This window comes from Astatotilapia calliptera, chromosome 3 (genome assembly GCF_900246225.1).
Source record: "Astatotilapia calliptera chromosome 3, fAstCal1.2, whole genome shotgun sequence".
In the NCBI taxonomy this organism is placed as follows: Eukaryota; Metazoa; Chordata; class Actinopteri; order Cichliformes; family Cichlidae; genus Astatotilapia; species Astatotilapia calliptera.
In genome coordinates, this window is record NC_039304.1 from 3,799,438 (window position 1) to 3,819,162 (window position 19,725).

General features: G+C 39.7%; 2 protein-coding genes across 2 annotated transcripts; both read left to right on the forward strand.

Moving 5' to 3' along the window:
* The first annotated feature begins 5,545 nt into the window (after positions 1 to 5,545).
* LOC113011719 (uncharacterized) lies at positions 5,546 to 7,299 on the forward strand. Its single transcript, XM_026151400.1, has 5 exons — positions 5,546 to 5,969; positions 6,072 to 6,404; positions 6,540 to 6,650; positions 6,803 to 6,837; positions 6,933 to 7,299. The coding sequence occupies exons 1-5, from the start codon at positions 5,924 to 5,926 to the stop codon at positions 7,080 to 7,082; spliced, it is 675 nt and encodes a 224-aa protein (XP_026007185.1). The 5' UTR covers positions 5,546 to 5,923; the 3' UTR covers positions 7,083 to 7,299.
* An 11,089-nt stretch (positions 7,300 to 18,388) lies between these two features.
* Positions 18,389 to 19,725, forward strand: LOC113011725 (uncharacterized). The gene is made up of 5 exons (XM_026151414.1): positions 18,389 to 18,444; positions 18,584 to 18,928; positions 19,114 to 19,224; positions 19,370 to 19,404; positions 19,497 to 19,725. The coding sequence occupies exons 1-5, from the start codon at positions 18,399 to 18,401 to the stop codon at positions 19,614 to 19,616; spliced, it is 657 nt and encodes a 218-aa protein (XP_026007199.1). The 5' UTR covers positions 18,389 to 18,398; the 3' UTR covers positions 19,617 to 19,725.

The window sequence follows — 19,725 nt, forward strand, 5'->3', positions numbered from 1 at the left end:
ACATGTTTCCGGGAGTGGTCCAATTAAATCCATGCCCAGCACTTCGAAAAAGTTCTTTTACCTGCAGGTCACAGAACTTTTCAAATTAAAATTTAAAGCTACCCTGGAGCACACAAGCTTTTTAACATGTAAATTAAAAGGGTGAACAGGCTTTAAGATGTACCTTGATGGGATGTAATCCTGGTGCCACGGTTTTGATTTGGTCCTTCATCTGGCAGCGATGATGACATCTGACCTGAAAAATGTACTCCAAACAATATTTCTAGGATACTGAAAAAACAGTTGATGTAAATTGATAACAATAAAATAAAAAGACAGAAACTAATGTTGAAATGTAAGTGTGCAAGTAAACACATTCATACAGAATTATATAGTTAACAAATGTTTTAGAAAAAATTAGGAAGAGGTTCTGATTTCTCTTGTTAACTCAAATAAGACCATGTCCATTCACCGATGTCCTGGTTCAATGTTGGCTAGTAATAGCCAGCAACAACCCTGTTTCTGGTACCTCTGACAAGATTCTTCTTATTTTTCGGCTTGTTGTTCAGTCGGAGGAAGCTCTCCGTTGAGAAGAAAAGCATGAATTTGTTTGTATACGGCGGTATCCATTGTTTAAATGTCTCGGGCAGTTGAAAAGGAGGCAGAGCTGTCGAGAAACGCTAGGAGCTGACTGGGTGCTAACCGTGTCATTTAAATATATTAACTGTCGCAATGTTGGCAAAGGGAGGAAGTGATGTAAGATTCGCGCATGCGGTACCACACATGCGCGAATGGTAATAGTGACGCACACAACTATTATCAAGTTATCCTCTTGATTTTTCAAGCATTCAGTATTTCAGCATTTAACTATTCAAACAAAGTTAACGATGAATATCGCCTCCTAAAGGAGCAGAGTGTAATTCACTGGGTGTACATCAATCTATTATCTGGCATGGACCTGTGTGGACTTGTTGTGCAGTTTAACCAATCAGATTTTAGACATGCCACAGTGGCAGTGTTAACCCCGCCCCCCGACTTTGATCAGTGAGACTGACAGATAAAATTAATTCATGATGACAGCTGCAGGGCCAGGAGTGCCAAAATGAATGAAATAAATACAGTATTAAATAATTAATTTAATGCTTCAATAATTAATTAAAATTTAAAATAACTAAATAATTAATTAAATGTGTCGATAATAAATAAATTAAATATATAAAAAATAAAATAAATGTGTCATTAATAATAGAAATAAATTAATTAATAATTTATTAAATGCTTAAATGAAATGGAAGGGCATTTAAGTAATTATTAATGGGATATTTAATTCATTCATTTTGTCACTCCTAGCCATCCATACACTATGGCCCTAAGTACATAAGTGGTTATAAAATTAAGCTGATATTGAATATGAACATTAAATGGAAATCCACTTGTAATAAAAAAATTCCTATGTATTCGTAAGACTTATACGAGTAATATGGATAACATTTAAAGACTGAATTGCTAACCTTAACCCTGGCTCAACAGTAGACAATTCCTGAACTGTCAGCATTAGTAAATTTTGTGAAGGTGAGCAGCTTCGATCATCGTTTCAAAACTTGTCCTCTGGGTTTTAACTTTGAGGTAGAGGTTATTGTGTTCATTTATGTTTTTTGAGCAGTGTAAAAAAAAAAATCATAAATAAACACCAAATTAAAGATGTCCTTTGTTTTAAACAGCATTCTATTTGTAAAGCTTCTCTCATACCTGTTTGCATCCATCCTTTACATCACTGACATCTTGTGGCCCCAGTTGGCCACTGTCACTGGAATAGTTTCTGCTTGTCTTATTGTAAAAGTCACCACACACCACCACAGCCACCAATCAAATCTAATCATTGAAATCTCTCCAGGGTAGTTGAATTAAACTGATTCTACAAAAAAATTAAAACTCAGGAAGGGGGCCAAAGACACACAAACACTGTTTACAACAGTATACCTTGAACTGGAAGCTAATGTTAAAGCTGAACTCATATGAAGGTCTTTAGAAATCTTCCTAATGAAGAAGTACATACGATTAGTCTGTTTCTGCTACCAAAAACGAAACATTGCTATCCATAACTCCAAATATGTGACTTCTTTATTGCAGTAAGAGAAATAAGCTTCAATAGCAGGTTGATGCCATGATGCAAAATAGAAAAAAAAAATCAGGATTATGAACATTTGAATAACTAAAAACCAGATTTGGCCTGCAGCCTAATTACATTTGGCCCGCGAAGCCATACCAAATTACTATTAGAGCTGGCCTACTGGTATTATACAGCTAATATATATATCGTTTAGTATTAAGCTTTGCTTGTTCCATATTCAGTTTTTCAGCAAAACTTGTTTGAGTCCATAAGAAGAGATTCATTCTTAAATCTGGAGGAAGATTTTTCTTTCAATAAATATTAACGTTAGCCCGCGACTTTGTTCCAGTTTTGAATTTTGGCCCACTGTGTATTTGAGTTTGACACCCCTGCTCTAAATAAACACCTCTGCGTTAGTGCATTTGGTGAGGTCTGTAGTTACAGGCAACAGCTCACATATCAATACAACTCACAGTTAAAGCAGGCATAGTCCTTCATCTTGACATTTTTTTATTTTTTTTTAAATAGAAAGAATAAGAAAAACAAAAACCTTCACCCACATCGACTGTTAGCTTTGTCGTAATTCAGGGGCTGCACCTTCTGAAGGGTGCCTTTGAAGGCTGATTGCGTCACAGCGAGGTGATGAGCCTTGGGAGAGCCTCCTTTTCCCCAGATTTGAAGGACAGTTAGGTGTATGCTTCATGGCCCAAACTATCCCAAGTTTCATAGTGCGATGGTGGGTAATTTAAAATGATGGACAGCTCAAGGCCCTTTCACATTGGATGCAGCAGTCACCACAAATTTTGGGTCAGCACAGCACATGCTGTGTCCTATTTGAAAAGGCCTCAAGGAATAATCGCGAAGAAATGCGATGAGCAGAATGTTTGTTGATTTTACGCTGCTTGTGTCAGGGCAGAGTCCGTGACCCAGCATTTTAAGTTCATTTTGTATTTTGTGATTTCTTACATTATATTGAATATATGCTTAGTTCTTGTGTTGACATTATTAGTTAGGGGTTGGTTCTCCTATAATTCCTGATTCATTGTTAGTTTCTTGTCTTTTGTGTCAATATGTCATGTGTTCCTTGTCTGCGTGCTTCATGTTGTCAAGCTTGTGTGCCATGTCTAAGTCTTTAATTGTTTCCTGTTTTATTTTGAAAGTCTGGTGTTTCTATGTTAAATGTGCTTATTTTTACTCTTCCCCTGTGGTGTCATTGGCTGTGTCTCAATTCAGTGACTACATCCTTCGGAGGCCGCATTTGAAGGTCGAATACGTTACAGCAACGCCTGTGTATAATTAGTCTGTGTGTGTGTCATTCAGTCTTTGTCAGATCGTCTGCTATCCTGCCACTTCATGCCATGTCCCAGGTCTTCATGTATTTATGCCAGGTAGCCACGTTTAAGGGTTTTTCATGTTTAAGATGTGTCATGTTTCCTGTGTAGTTTTCCCACTTTTGGTTATTGTTTAGCTTCGCCTTTTGTTTTGTAATGTTTTACCAGCCTTATTAAACTTGGGTCCTCTTCTTCACTCCACACAGTCAACTTTGCAGTTCATGAGTATGTCAATAACCAGCATGAGTTAAATTTAAAGGCAATAGAGGGGCTCTGATGACATGATTAGCAGTGACCTTCTGTCAAAGAGTGAAAACAGAAGTGTCACAGAGAGCTGATTCTACCACCACAGTGACTGACCTCTCCACTAGTGTCCCATTCAAGCCATTTGATATTCAATGTCTCACATTAATGAACAGATGCAATTTGTAGCAACACACTACTCCCTACAGTACAATACTGTTAAACTGAAGCTCACAGTTTAACTTCTATGTAGACAGAGGGGGGTTGTAAGTAATCCAGAAAAGGGTTTGATTATAAAAGTTGCTTACAGCTTTGTTAATTCTCTTTTGTTTTCTATTCTATTCATTCATTCTTGTCGCTGCTTCGGTTTTGTCTCTCTGTGGGTGTCTTTCACGTTTCCCCATTTAGTTATCGGTTAATCAGTTTCATCTCTCCATTCAGTTATGTCTCACTTACTGTTTTATTTTACTGACTGTTGCCCTGTCTTAGTTTGTGTTTAGTTTTACTTCCCCTTGAGTCATTATGCTAGCTTCCCTCAGCTGTGCTCCCACCTGTTTCCCCTTGTTATCTCGTGAGTGCTTATTGTCTGTGTCTCTTTCTGTCCTTTTAAGTTTGTTCAGCCTCTTAAATTCTCCATTCAGGTCCACTTCCTGCCTGCCAGACTGCTGAATATTGGCATATCGTTCATGATAATGTGGATTTATTGTGATAACTGGGTCTGAGGATGATCTGTACTGTCAGAATGAGCTTACTGTAATAGTGTGCCTTTATAAATCTTCTGTAGATTCCAGTCATTTCACATTCTGAGTTTTTATGATGAAGTCTCAGATTTTTACAACCCTGACTTTGGGACCAGTCAGATGACTTCCTGATACTGTGAGAGACGAGGTTTGCAGTGGGACTGTATGCAGTCCAAAAAAAATCCTCTGGTCTACACGTGCTGTGCTATTTGGAAACCGAATTTCCCAGAGGAGCCCACCCGAGAGATTGATTAAGTTTATCTAATCTAATCTAATGAAATGTGTAAACCTGACTGTCATGTTTATTGGACTAAGAAAACACTCAGAGCAACTGCACTGTCACAAGTCTTATTTACAAGAAAGAATGAGTTTAATAGGAAGAGGGAAGTGGCTTGAATAAATTTATTACCCAACAGGAATGAAACAAAGAGCTCCTCCAGAGAAGAAATGTTACGAATGGTCAAGGTGAGTTCAAAAAGTTCTTGAAATATTTGTGATTTGGTTCTGAGGCCTTACTTGTTTGCTTTTTAATCAGAGAATCTGGAGTAACTGGCGAGCAGACGAAATGCCGCTGCTCAGAGTGCAATGCAGGAGAATGGCAAAGCAGGTAAATTACTGGGAAGTACTTTCCTTTTCAGGTTCAGAAATCAGCTGGAAGGTTTAGTTAAGAATAGCTAGCAGTGGTTGTGAAAATCCTCAGGAGCACCAGGAGGCTGACAAAGTTACTGGCAAACAGCACTAGCATTAGCATGTTTCAGATGGGGCCTGCTTGCCACCATGGTGAGAAATAACAACCTTCAGAAAAAAGAACAAGGAATGATTGCCCACAGCTCCACCCGAGAATTACTGGGGATTTATACTTCAGAAGGCAGCATCAATTCAAGTCCACAAATCCACACCAGGTCGATGCAGCCTGCAGCGTGTTCAGTACTGTCCACACTTCATGTGCATTTTTGGCTACTTCTTCACTGCAGTTTTTGAATATAGCAGTGACAGAGTAACACCCCTAAAATAAACTGAAAGTTGGGAGCCAGGAGGGGAAAAGTGGCAGCATTTTATTTTTTTCTATTGACTGGTATAAAATGCCAGGAAACAATCACAAAATAAGGTCAGCCACAAAGATCCTCCAGAAATATGTAAATCAGGCCTTAGAGAGATGGCTTTCAGAGGGAGACAGACAAAACCTCAAGCCTGTCAGGATCGCTTTGGTTGCTGTATCCTTCAAGGTCATCTGTAACCCCAGTTCCAAGAGCGTTAATGTGAAGTTGTACTGGGACTCTCTGAGAGGTTTGTTTTTAATGAGCAGATGTGATAAAATATTTCAACAGTGGTTTGAGAGTCTACATGCGAACAATCACAATCTTTGTCTCTTGGTTCACTGTTAGGGTTAAACTTTCTGGGGGGCGTGATTATTCTTTCACAGATGTATTGTACAGCACATACAGATACTAAAAACCACACCTCTTCAGACTACCCTATATGAACTTGTAGAGCACCATTTCAGGGACATCGTGTGCACAATGAGGAACTTTGACTCTCTAACAGTTTTACTTGTCTGCAGCCTCAGTAAGTACAGCAACTCATTTACTCCACAGAACCAGCTGATTCTGTTGATTAAGATTCTGTTGCTTTAATGTTTGTGTTTATTTATTTTCTTTTGTTTTTCAGGTTGGATCCCTGTATCACAACCTGTGGAGGTTCAGTCTGGAAAAGAAGTCACGCTGCTGTGCTCCAACTTTTCCAGTTTTCCCACACAGATACTCTGGTTCAGAGTGACCAAGAGAGCCAAACTCACCTGTATCGCCTCCATGTTCGAACCTCATGAACCTGCTTCATTCTGCGCTGGATTTCAAAATGGAAAATTTGAAATGAGCACTAATTTATCCACTGTGTTTCTCAAAATTAAACAAGTGGATTTATTGGACTCTGGACTTTATTTCTGTGGATTTAAAATAGACCGCAGTCCGGTTATTGTTGAAGCAACAGATTTAGTGGTCCAAGGTAAGAATGACCTCTTCATTTGGTTTTATTGAATTTCATGAAAATAAGAGTCAAAGTTTAAGATGTTAGATTCTGAACCACACATTTAATAAACTGCAGCTGCTGTCATTTCATTTATTATAATCTTTGTCACAGACACTTTTATCGGATTACCAAATGTGATGAGTGTGATCCTCGGTGTTCTGACTGTTTTCCTCATCACAGTCATCGTTTGTCTGGCTGTTAAAATCAAAAAGCTTCAGAAAGGTATTTTTATTGTAACAGATTTTTACATGTCTTTTATGATTACACTTAAAAAGGAACAACAACTATTTTCTATTTTAAAAATCCCCCAACAGGAATATTTTTAACATTATAATTCAACCAACCTCATAAATTGTTTGTACTTTTTGCCGTAGTTCACACTAAAGGAAAGAATCTACAACAAGAAGAGGTGAAGTGTTTCATTTTGTGTCCTTCACACTCTTTATCAGTTAATGTTGCTAGTTTTTTACTCAGCCGTGAGACTGACAGTTCTCTTATTCACAGAGGCAGAGCTCAGAGCACCTGCACTATGCAGCTGTGACATTTCATCCAAAAACAGAAAGTCCTCACAGGCCTGCATCAGCCACAGAAGTGGACTCAGATGTTATTTACCGAGCACTTCATGGAACCGAGGCGTCATTATTGATCTGCTGATGTTTGTTTGGTGGATATTGTCATGCTGTGAAATCACAAGTGAAAATGTACATGAATCCTATTGGTGTCCTGTGTTACTGTTATAAGTGGTCTATATGTCATATGTCAAAACATTTTAGCCTCCACAATCTTTATTGTGTTTTTTGTCCTATCTTCCTCCCCTCACCTCAACTGGTTGTGGCAGATGCCTTTTCCTCTTTGGAGGTTTCTTCTTGCTAAAAGGGAGTTTTTCCTTCCCACTGTTGCCGAGTACTTGGGATCATGTAATTGTTGGGGTTTTCTCTGTATTATTGTAGGGTCTTTACCTTACAGCAGAAAGCACCTCGAGGCAACTGCTGTTGAGATGTGCGGCTGTATGAATTGAATTGATATTAGTGTCAGCCACTAATCAAAAACGTATCAATCACTCAGAATTATCAGTGCAAGAGGAAATAATTTGAACAAAGGTAACAGGAATGAATGTATTTCTGTCTGCTTCATATTATGCAATATAATATCAAGAGGTTATGAAGGTATTTTGTCGAGCCATGTGTTTTTTGTAAGTATGGTTTTTAGTGTTTGTTGGAGCAGTTCAGCCAACATTTTGCTGTGATCTTTAATTTGAATTTCTAATTATAATTTTCATTATTTTATGTTATAGTGTAATATACCGTGCTTCATAAATTGATCCTGCTTTGTTAGTCTTTTCTGTTGTTGTAAAGTGTTGGTAGGTGTCGTAAAGGGGGTGTGTTAAGCACGAGGGGGGATGAAAGGTTAGTCAAGTAAGCAGGACCCGGAGCAACAGTTTTCTAACCGGCACCGTTTATTGTGCTTTCGTTGTAACATAAAAGGAATGTAAACGGAGCTCCCACCAGAGGCCTTTGTTTGTATTTTTCAGTTTGTATGGAGAATAAATGTTTTTTCCTTTTTTACAAGCGCCTTGTTTTTGCTACCGAAAGGCATACAAGCGATTCAACAAGAGCACGAGTCAGAAACTTAAGTCCTGCAGAAGCGGCAAAGAAGGACCGAAGGTTGCCGCTACAGTGTTTGTGTTTTTTATTTTTGGTGCCAGCCTCAGGTGGCCATTGGAGGTACTGCACTTCTAAGCAGGCAAAGTTTTATTTTAGTCCTGGATGTTGCCATTTGGCTTTAATTCGGTATTAACAATTCTATATCGATATCATGGCACAGAAAAATGGGACAGTGTTATGATACAGTGAGCATTTGTACAGTTATTTTGGTCTTATTCTCAGAATTCTTTTATCTGTAATCAATCTTAAATATCAGTACAAATACAAAGGCCTTTCATCATCTTAAATCTTCTCATGTCTCATATAGCTTCACAACATCTTACAATGTTAGTAAGGGCAGAGCATAAAAGATAAAAATAAATAATTAAGTCATCTGCTAAATGCCAAAAGAATAATAAGTTGATAATGACAGGTTAACAGCCGTTCTTCATTCTCATCTTGTCAAAGCCGTGCAACTGCTGACCGTTAACCACAACAGAGCTCACTCTGTATCAAGTAGTGAATACTTCCTGTCAGACTGTGCAGAGTGTTTTCACAGACTAAACAGATCAGGGACATTAGCGTTATGCACTGGTGGTTCCCATTAACAGTAAAAGTTCAAATGTATAACTTTTCATTTCTTTAGATTTGCAAGGGTTGCAATATGTATCATTTTAACAAATTGTAAGCTTTTGTGCAGTGATTCAGTGATTTTCCATTTTAGTTATTGCATGCTTTGGTGTTTTAGTGTTTTGTGGGGAGTGGAGATTCCACTCTCGTCCAACTGCCACCTATTTGGAGTTGAGTACAGGGAGTAGCTGACTGGTAATGATTTGAATCCTTCTCTATAAAGGGGAGAGAAAACAGGAAGGAAGGGGATTTTTCTGTAGGACACAGTTATAGTGGGGAAGATGGTTGAAATTTTTGACTCCAGTGAGAGCGTGTGCGGTAGCATAACTTAAACAGCAAGGAAGGTGATAAGTAAATAGCATCAGCAGACCATTTAAGTTCTTTTAAGTATCCTTTATTTCTGGCATCTCCATTCTACCATAAAACAATTAACCTGGTATGCAAAAATCCCACTTGCTTTATACACCTGACCTCGTTAGTCTCTACCATTGAAACAAATAGGTCAGACCAAACAATACAATTCTAAACAAAGAACAGGAATAAGATCATGCATGAAGTTGACCTCATGACCCTATATAAACACGAAGTACTGGGGCGGCTCTTCCCATATACCTGTCTTAAATATAGGACCTGAATAAACAACATGGACAAACATGGTTAAAAAAACACATGCATGGATGTAATGGATGTAACTACTGCTACCACAAACAAAACCCGGGATAGTGTGTGTTAAGCAAAGTTACAGCAGCAATGTCTAAATTAAAGCATTATGGCTGACTGTAAAATAACAAGGAAAGAAATTATCAATATGGTTAAGGGATAAGTGGTAAATGAGTTCATGCCTAACCACTTTGTCACAGAGAGGTGAGCATTTTAGAGCAAAACCCTGCAGGCCTGGAGGGTTTTGCGTTAAAGTGATCAAATGACAGTGGGTGGAGGATTTGTTTCAATTATTATTTATATGGATTTGTTGTGATAAAAAAAAGACTGGATTGAAGACTGTTGGTGTGCTGGACCTGCATATTCTGGGAGTTCACAGAGGAAAAGCCTACTCCGAAATTAGAGGTAACCGATGAGAGGAAACTGTTCAAGACTTGGTGAGGAAGAGCAATATTGACATGTGCTTGGCTGTGTTTTCTCAGTGACCACCTTTTCCTGTTTTTAACCAGGCTAACAATTTTGACCATGGTGGCTTTGGACCTTGGATTGCAGGCCAGATCTGTGTCTGCAGCCACTAGTCTGCTTCAGAGGAAAATCTTGTATGCCCTAGTTTCACTTTGAATGTGGTGGTTTTCCACAGTTCACTATTTAGAACGTATTCATTTCCTGTGATGATGCCATTTTTGTGGCCCCTTTAGCATTGTCAACAGGATTGTGGCCAGTATATGAAACCACCTGCCTTAAAGTGATCAATATGGCAGATGAATTATCCAAAACTGTTAACATGGTCTCAAAAGTGGTCTGTAGTACAGCAGTGTGATTTTCTGCTGAGTGCAAAACCGTATGGGGATAAAACGGCTGTGGGTACCTTGCATGCCATGTTTTACAATTGCAGACAAAGGCCAGAAGAGCCTATTAGAAAGTTTACTTTACGTTCCAGAGAAGTCACCGCCCGCAGATAACGGAGCCACAAGACCCTTGGTGTGCTGACCTGCACATGTGTGATCAGTTTGCCTTAGGCCTCAGAGAAGGTGCGATATAAAATCTACAGCATCTGTTAAAGCATTACCCTAATCTCCCATTCAAACAGGTGAGCAAAGAGGCCTTACAGTGGGAAGCGCCTGCTTCCCACTGTAAGGCCTCTTTGTTACCAGTTATTACCAGGTTTTTGTTGTTGTTTTTTAATCCTATAATGCAAATATTTTTAACATTAGAAAATTTATTTTTGAATTATATTTTTTGCCGTAGCTCACACTGGAGAAGACAATCTGAAACAACAGGTGAAGTTTTTAGTTTTGTGTCTTTCACTATTTATCAGTTAATGGTTGTTTACTTTTCTACTCAGCTGTGAGACTGACAGTTCTTGTATCGACAGAGGCAGAGCTCAGGACTCCGGCACAATGGAGCTGTGACATTTTGGCCAGACACAGAAAGTCACCACAGCCCTGCATCAGTGGACACAAATGTTATTCCTCTGCTCGATAGACTCAGAAAGTAACTGAGCTTTCTGGCTGGTGGCTGTTCTTCTTTATAGGTTTCTTCCTCCTCCTTCGGTATTAATAATTCTAGATGAATATCATGGCACAGAAAGATGGGACAGTGTTATGATACAGTGAGCATTTGTACAGTTATTTTGGTCTTATTCTCAGAATTCTTTTATCTGTAATCAATCTTAAATATCAGTACAAATATAAAGGCCTTTCATCTTAAATCTTCTCGTGTTTCATATAGCTTCACTGCATCTTACTATGTTAGTAAAGGCAGAGGAACTCATGTACCTGTTTCCTAATAAATAATAGGGGGTTGTGAGAATAAATAAAAAAATTAATGAAATCATATCGATACTGCATAGAAATATATTTGACATGCCTAGAAAAGGCCTCCGCTAAATTCTAAAAGAGTAATAATTTGATAATGACAAGTTCACAACTTGTTTTTCATGCCCATCTTCTCAAAGCTGTGCAACTGCTGACCGTTAACCACAACAGAGTCAGTGGTTGCTTGACGTCTATACATAGTCATGACAAATACGAGCGCCTTTAGAACTTGTGAAAACACTCTGCACAGGCTGACAGGAAGTATTCACTACTTGATACAGACTGAACAGATCAGGTACATTAGCGTTACGATGGTTCCCATTAACAGTAAGAGTTCAAATGTATAGCAAAGTTTCGTTGTTTTTTTTTCTTTAGATTTGCAAGGCTTGCAATATGTATCATTTTAACAAATTGTAAGCTTTTGTGCAGTGATTCAACATGCACTTTTAAACCTCAGGGATATCATTCTGTCGATATGGGAAGCATAAATAATTGTGAATCAATTTGATCTCTTTTGATGTAAATGGATAAGACAACACAACCAGTAAAAAGGGAATGGATTTGCAGGTAGTGGCTGCAGGCTGTCCCCTTCTCCTTGTCCCTCTGGACTAATTTTTGTCTAGTTTTGCTTTTTGCTAGTGTCCTTTCTTTACTGGTAGCAGTATAGGTGTTGCTACAGCATCTCCAGACCATTTTATGGGGGTAATCCTGTTTAGTTTACTTTTCCATGTATCTATGTTTGCTTGTATGGCCCAGTTATTATGACCCAAACTGGCCAAGCACTATTGATTCATTCTAATTTATGTAGTATTAACCGTAGCATCTAATTACTTGTGACAGATGAAAGATGTGAAAGATGAAATGAACTGCCCAAACGTGGACATTTGCATCTAGCTGTCAGATATTCATGTTGTGATTATCTTAACCACTACTGTTGGGTGGCAGATACATTTCAAATAAGACTGTGCAGATTTTTTTATGGCCACTCTAACCTACAGCGTTTCAAGAACCAATTTTACAATTTATCTTGTGATACTTTATTTGAAACTGTGAAAAATGCCTAAGATAACACACAATTGTATTTTTGCACCAACAAGGTGATTCCCGAAGAGGTTGAGCAAAAAAAAACTAGTATAACACAGTATGATGTGCAGTGTCTCCTTAAAAATTTGAGGAAACTGGACAAGTGAAGGACAAAAGAAAACATGCCAAGTCTAAAATTGAATATTGCAAAAATATGTACGGACCTTAGTGTCTGCACATGTGTTTTGACATGTGTGCATTCACTGCTGTTGTACATTTTAGAGAAGCTGTAAGGAAAGACTTCCGAACTCTCTCCCTCGCATACTGTGGGTGCACCAATGTGTTACCGAAGGAGCTGTCCAGTGCTGTCAGGATGACCCTGGTGTATTGATGTCTGTGTGTGTCTGCACATGTGTAGTCGTCTGCAAGGTGTTGTAGAGTCTGACAGCAGTTGGAAGGAAAGACTTGTGGAATCACTCCGTCTCACATCGTGGGTGCCGCAGCCACTGAAAGAGCTGCTCAGTGCTGTCAGAGTCTCCTGCATGGAGTGGGAGATATTGTCCAATGGGGATGACAGCTTAGCCACCATCATCCTGTCACTCACAACCTATACTGGCTCCAGGGGGCTCTTAGAGTTGGCCCTCCGGATCAGCTTGTTCAGTCTCTTCCTGTCCCCAGCAAAGATGCTGCTGCCCAGCAGACCACACCATGAAATATGGCTGAGGCCACCACGGAGTCATAGAAGGTCTTCAGGTGTGGGCCTTTCACTCCAAAAGACCTGAACCACCTGCAGCTATCCACACTCTCAATGTCCATGCCTTGGATGTTTAGTGGTTGCAGTGGAGGATGTTTGTGCCTGCGGAAGTCTACCACCAGCTCCTTGGTTTTACTAGTGTTGATCTGGAGGTAGCTCTGCTGGCACCAGTTCAAAGTGATCTGCCACGTGATACAATCTGAAAAGTGTTTGACTGGCACATTTATTTATCCTCAAAAATAAAGCAGTTGCCAAACATATGATAATGGTCCCAAACACACTGCTGATGCAGTAAAAGCATGTCTGGATTTAAAAAACAAACAAACACAAACTGCAACATCATCATTTGGCCTCCCCAAGTTTAACATTGTTGAAGAAGTATGGGTACAAAAGATGGTAAACATCCAAAGAAGAGTTCTGAATATCATTCAGGAAGGCTGGAAAATTATTCCTCATGACTACAAGAAAGCTGCCCAACAGATTGCAGGCTGTGTTGAAGAATAGAAGTAATCATACCAAATATTGGCTTTCGTTTGTAAGCTGAGCAGGTTACTAATGGCATACAGAAGATATTCAGCTTACTCACAGTATGATGTATGCTGTATTCTAAACAGTAAAGAGTATTCAGCCACATTTCCTGTGTCTAACTTTCACAATTTACTCTGCAGCGGCTACATCATCAGATAAAGCCGTAACCAGCTGTACATGTGTTGCTTTCTCAGTCATAGTCGTCTGTTTGTCGTGCAGAATGTGTACAGACTTGAGGATGAGTAAGGCATGCATCTGTTAACCTATCCAACAGTGCACGAAAAGAAAATGTTTAATGTCATTTCATGCTAAAGTCAACATCTTTGCCCCTCTAGTTTACACCTTAATCTGTAGGTTTCCTTTAACCTGGCTGCATAAGAGAACCTCTTTCCTGTTGAGGCCATCTAGTCAAAACGTAGGGTCAAGAAAAGCTCACAATAATCATTTATGTCCATCTGATAAATAAACATTTCTAACTAAATGAGACCCAAATTAACAAAAATATGTGATAAAATATGTTTCATCACAGCGCTTTGGTGACATTTTGTGGAGGTAATGCTAAATTATCTATGTAGGAAAATTAACTTTCACCTTTAATCTTAATTATGCAAATTCTCATGACCATGAGTGACGAAACGTTTCTCCCACAAAACGCTACGTCCAGATGAACAGAATCAACTTTTGGAGATTTACTTTCCTGGATGATTGAGAATGCATCAAGACGCTTCTGCTCAAACATTGATGTACCCGGTTTGAATGAAGAAATAAACATGTACAGTACTCCACCTCTTTAAAGCAAAAGATCTCAGAGATAAAGTGTCATAGCAGTGAGGCAACGCACACAATGAGGAGCTTCATCTGGATACCAGCTTTATTTCCCTGCAGCCAGAGTAAGTACTGAATTAGGAATTGTTTAATATTAGCTGTCCCCTTCTCAGCTAAAAATAAATCAAATCTGAACAGTTTCTTTTAGACTGGATTTCTGTTTCGACCTCTGAGTCTGAGACTGTGGAGCCTTGTCATGCCACTGATATTTAAGGGCTCTTAAATGCGTTTGCCTTGAGGAGAATTTGTGTAAAATGTAAACATTTTAAATTCATAAAGTTTTGTCTCCTTTATTGATCATGCAGAGCAGTGTTCCAGTTTAATAACTAAGCTGGCATGTTTGATGATGGCTACTTTGGCTGCTGTATTTCTAGTGATCACCATCGGTAGGTAGTAAACGAATCGCTGCACTGATCCTACTTTTGTCTCCACATGATGTTACGTAGTTCATGAACAACAACACATTCACCAAGAGCAGAATCCTTGCATTTTTTGAGGATCTTGTGTTCAGTAGGAGTATCTGAGATGTGTTTTCTTGAAACACTGTTTCTGCGGCTTTCAAACCATAAAACGCACTACTCCAAAACTTGGTCCACTCCAAAGACCAGTCTAAGGAACTTGGAAAGAAAAGTGTCTGGACATCTTTAGGTTTCTTGAAGATGTCACCTCTCATCTGAGAAACTTCTTTTCAGTTCTAAGAGCAATTGGTGGAGAGTGCAGAACCTTCACAGACATATTGCCTTCCAAGGACCAGGTTCCCCAGCACAAACAGTAGTACAGTACACAAGGTGCAAGGACCATTGCCATAAACGTGTAGATTGGGGAAACCAAACAACCCCTGGCTAAGCAGATGACACGACAAATAAGAGCTGCCTCCTCAGGCCGGGACTCTGCAGTCTATTTACACCAACAGAGGACTAGCCACTCTTTCAGTGATCAGGTTGTGCACTTCATTGACAGGGAGGAACGGTCCATCCTGTGAGCATTGCAGAGGAACATTAAGTACTCAGTGATGGACAGGAAGGTGTTGCATCCACCAGGATCAGTTGGACAACAAGACTTGGGGAGGGGGAAAAAAAAAAAAGACCAAATGACAGAAATCAATGAGCTACAACTCTTAATACACAGCACATTGTTGCGTTTCTGAAAAGTGTTTCAAGTTCTGCAGGTTGGGACCCATTCTTCAGACAAACAGAGATCCCATAACAAGCAATTCATCATTTGCTGAAAGTCTACAAGGAAGTTTGCCGCTTAAATTATGTTTATCTGTCTCTCTAACCAAGCCTAACTTACCCTTAAATTAAGATTTTCCAATTAAGGTGAATAATAATGGACTTGATCTTTCACCTCACGTATTTGTTTAGTGATTTTTTTCCTCACTACACTGATCAAATGCTTTTCTACATTGTTGTGATTTGGCTCTATAAATAAAACTGAATCGAATCGTCCCTCCACTGGGCTCGTCACATCCCAGCCCAGCTCACACTCTGCACTGGAGTCTGTCGCTCTATGCCACTGCGGCTCCCCTCGTGGCATCGCCCTGCAAGTAAACAAATATTGGCCAGAAGCATCATCCCGGAAGCTGGCATGGCTAATAGCCGTGGCGACCCTCTCCCAGCACAGCTGCACCTGGTGAACAACAGTGGAGACACTACTCACAGATGTACTTCTGCCATGCTGTCAATCACACGCATTGTCTCCTACTGTCAGGACTGGGTTGCCACGTTACACTGACTGGTCAGTCTCCAAATGAGTCGCCACACTTCACAATCAGGAAGGAGGTCCCTCTTTTTCACACTGGCATTAGTACTCAGCCAGCTCCCTTTTAATAGGTCCATTAACAGCTGATAGGTCACCTCAGGACACATGGCCTCAGCAGGTGATCACTATCAGCCAATTTGTCAGGACCAGAGGAGTTTCCCGCCTTCAGGCTCGCACACCTGGTGGCAATAACACACTTGCTCTGATGATTTCATTTGGGCAGCTTAATAAGGAAGCAGCGGTGGATCAGGCTTTGTTTGACTGTAGCCCTGAAAGCAGTTCAATAAGAACAGATCATTAGAATGAAAGCAACATGCTTTACTGATGTCCAGAATTTTAAATTTTGGCGGTTAGAGTCCAACAGCCCGTCTCAGCACAACAGAACCCCAGCGGTGATAAGTATTAGAGTCGGACCTCTCAGAGTCTAGACGCTGGTGGTGGTAGAGATGAAGATGGAGGCTGAGCGATGAGGCGGGTTGCACAAAGGCATCTCCAAAGGAGAGTGACAGATAGACATAGACTGGCTTGACAGTCTATTCCTGTAATGCATTTTATAAAGTTAATTTTTGAGAACGCAGCTTCACAGGTGTATGTTGAGCCAAACATGGTGAGCACATACATGGCCAACGTGTATCATACTCTTGGGGACAAGCCACCCAACGGTGCTCAAGCTTTCCGATAGCCGATAGTGGAGTCCAGGTCTCTTGGTCATTCTGAACCAGAACATCTCTGGAGAGCAGCCTTCATGTCACTAGTGGCCTGGATGTCAATCAGTTCACTTCAAACAGCTGCCTCGTCAAGGCCAGTATATGGCTTGTTGTGCTTGGAGAAAACCCAGGCAGCCTGCTGAGACGTGGTTATTTTCCCTCTCTTGTTCAGTTAAAGTTCAGTTAAGTTTCAAAGCATCATTTTTTTTCTCTGATGGGTCTCTGACTGTTCAGGATATGACGCTTTGAGGTTTAAATACTTTGTGGTGTTGTGGTAGCTCAATTTATATTCTTCAGCAACAGCGACAGTTTCACTGCAAATGAGGTTTACAGGTACAGCGTTTCTAAAGGTTGCCCTATGAATACATATCGGTTCAGTCTTCATTATAGCAGCGGTTTTCTGCATCAACTGTCTGCTTGAGGTTGTGTTGTTGAGGTAAAGGTTAAGGTTAGGTTTTCTTTGCAAACCATGACATTGCATGTGACAGTGATGGACAACATGAGGGCCTCACAAGTATGAAGCTTAACATATCACAGTCGCCCTCTTGTGGCTTGTTGCAGTACCGATAATGAGTCCATCAACACTGACCAGGTGAAGAAATAACATCAACTTGGGAGGAAAAATATAATGAAATAATCACATATTACCAATGATACTGTATTATTTTATTGTACAACAGCATCTGCCCCTCAATGTCTACCAAGAAAAATTCAGGCCCTTGGACAAATGTAGTTGCCGACCCCTGCCATAAGCTCATTCAAAAGTCATTAAGCTGTTTTCCTGTAATAATAATAATGGATTGGATTTATATAGCGCTTTTCAAGGCACCCAAAGCGCTTTACAATACCACTATTCATTCACTCTCACATTCATACACTGGTGTAGGCAGCTACAGTTGTAGCCACAGCTGCCCTGGGGCAGACTGACAGAAGCGAGGCTGCCATATCGTGCCATGGGCCCCTCTGGCCAACACCAGTAGGCAAGTAGGGTAAAGTGTCTTGCCCAAGGACACAACAACCAGGACAGAGAGCCCAGGGATCGAACCGGCGACCTTCCGGTTACAGATGCGATTCCCTAACCCCCTGAGCCACGGTCGCCCTAGACTTCTACAGGACCAAAGTCTTTCTTTGCAACAGCATCTATTGCCATCTGGTGGCTTTCTGAGAGAATACAGGCAATGGACTTACACATTGCCTTCCCTTCCCCAACCCAGAAGCTGACATCCATATTTTATACTGTCTATGGCCCAAACCGATTCAGTTGGCACTCACAATTTAAGTCAAAATTAAGTGCAATTAACTGTTTTTTGCTTTTAATGGAAAGCTTGATGAATTATTAAACATGGTGTGTACAACATACTTTCAAGGTTGAAGATTTATTTTTAATTTGGTTAATTTGTTTATATGTGGACAATCATGTAATTTGTCTCTTACATTTAATTTTCTCAAAGCAAACGGTAACATTTATACAAACAATTTGAAGAAAGCAGCACTGGAGACTAATTAGCAAATCATCAGTGTTAAACTGTGTGTAGGCGTGTTCATATGTGTGTGCTTATAGTAGAAACCACACCTTTTCAGACCTTTGTGTAGAGCTCCATTTCAGGGGCATCGTATGCACAATGTGGAGCTGTCCCTCTCTCACAGTTTTGTTTCTCCTCAGCCTCAGTGAGTGGAATTCATTTACACAGAATTGATTGCATTTTCTAAACGATTCCGTTAATTCATTTGCCAAAACTTTATCTTGCATGTCCAGTTTTTTGGAGTTTTTTTTTTTATTTCTGTTTTGTTTTGTTCTTATTTTCAGGTTGGATCTCCGTCTCTGTTTCTGATTCTCAGACTTTTGAGGTTCAGTCTGGAGAAGAAGTCACGCTGCTGTGCTCCAACTATTCCAGTTCTCCCACAGAGATATTCTGGTTCAGAGTGACCAAGAGATCTGAACTCCACTGTATCTGCTCTATGTCCCAGCCTCATGAACCTGCTTCATTCTGCACAGGAATTCAAAGTGGAAAATTTGAAATGAGCACCAACATATCCACGGTGTTTCTTAAAATCAAACAAGTGGATTTATTGGACTCGGGGCTGTATTTCTGTGGAACATACTTAAGCAATTATGCAGTTATTGTTCATGCAACAAATGTAGAGGTCCAAGGTAGGAATTTTATATTGATTTCATTATGATGAATGCATGAAAACATGGATCTAAGTTTTAGATTCGGAATGTTGAAGTTGGAAAATCTTCCTAGCATTAAAACTTAACAACACTAAACTTAGCATTTATTTTATAACTGTAGCACACTGTGTCACTGTTATTTAATTCACTTATGTTTCTCATAGATGTGTTTGATGGATTACCAAAGATGATGAGTGTGGTCCTGGGTGCTCTGACAGTTTTTCTCATTGTGGCCGTCATCTATCTGGCTGCTAAAATCAAACATCTCCAGAAAGGTATTTTTGTTTCCACAGACTTTCACATATACTGTTGCTATATAAGAGAAACATTTTTCTTCTTGTTTAAAAAAAATCCTTCAATAGCATTAGTTAGAAACATTGCAACTAAAATGACTATACAATTTATTTCTGTGCTTTGCAGTACCTCACACTGGAGAACAGAATCTACAGGAAGAGGTGATGTGTTTCATTTTGTGTCCTTCCTAGATTACGATGTTTCTTTTTCTTTACCCGCTTAGTTATGAGACTGACAGTCCTTTCATTCACAGAGCCAGAGCTCAGACCCGGATTATGCTGCTGTGACATTTCATCCAAAAACAGAAAGTCACCACAGGCTGGCATCAGTCAGAGAAGTGGACTCAGATGTTATTTATTCCTCCACTAGATAGAATCAGAAAACATCTGGAACTGTGTGGAACTGAGGTTTTATTATTGATTTTCTGATGTTTGTTTGGTGGATTTCCATAGCTGGAAAAAAAAAAGAAATTATGAATAAAA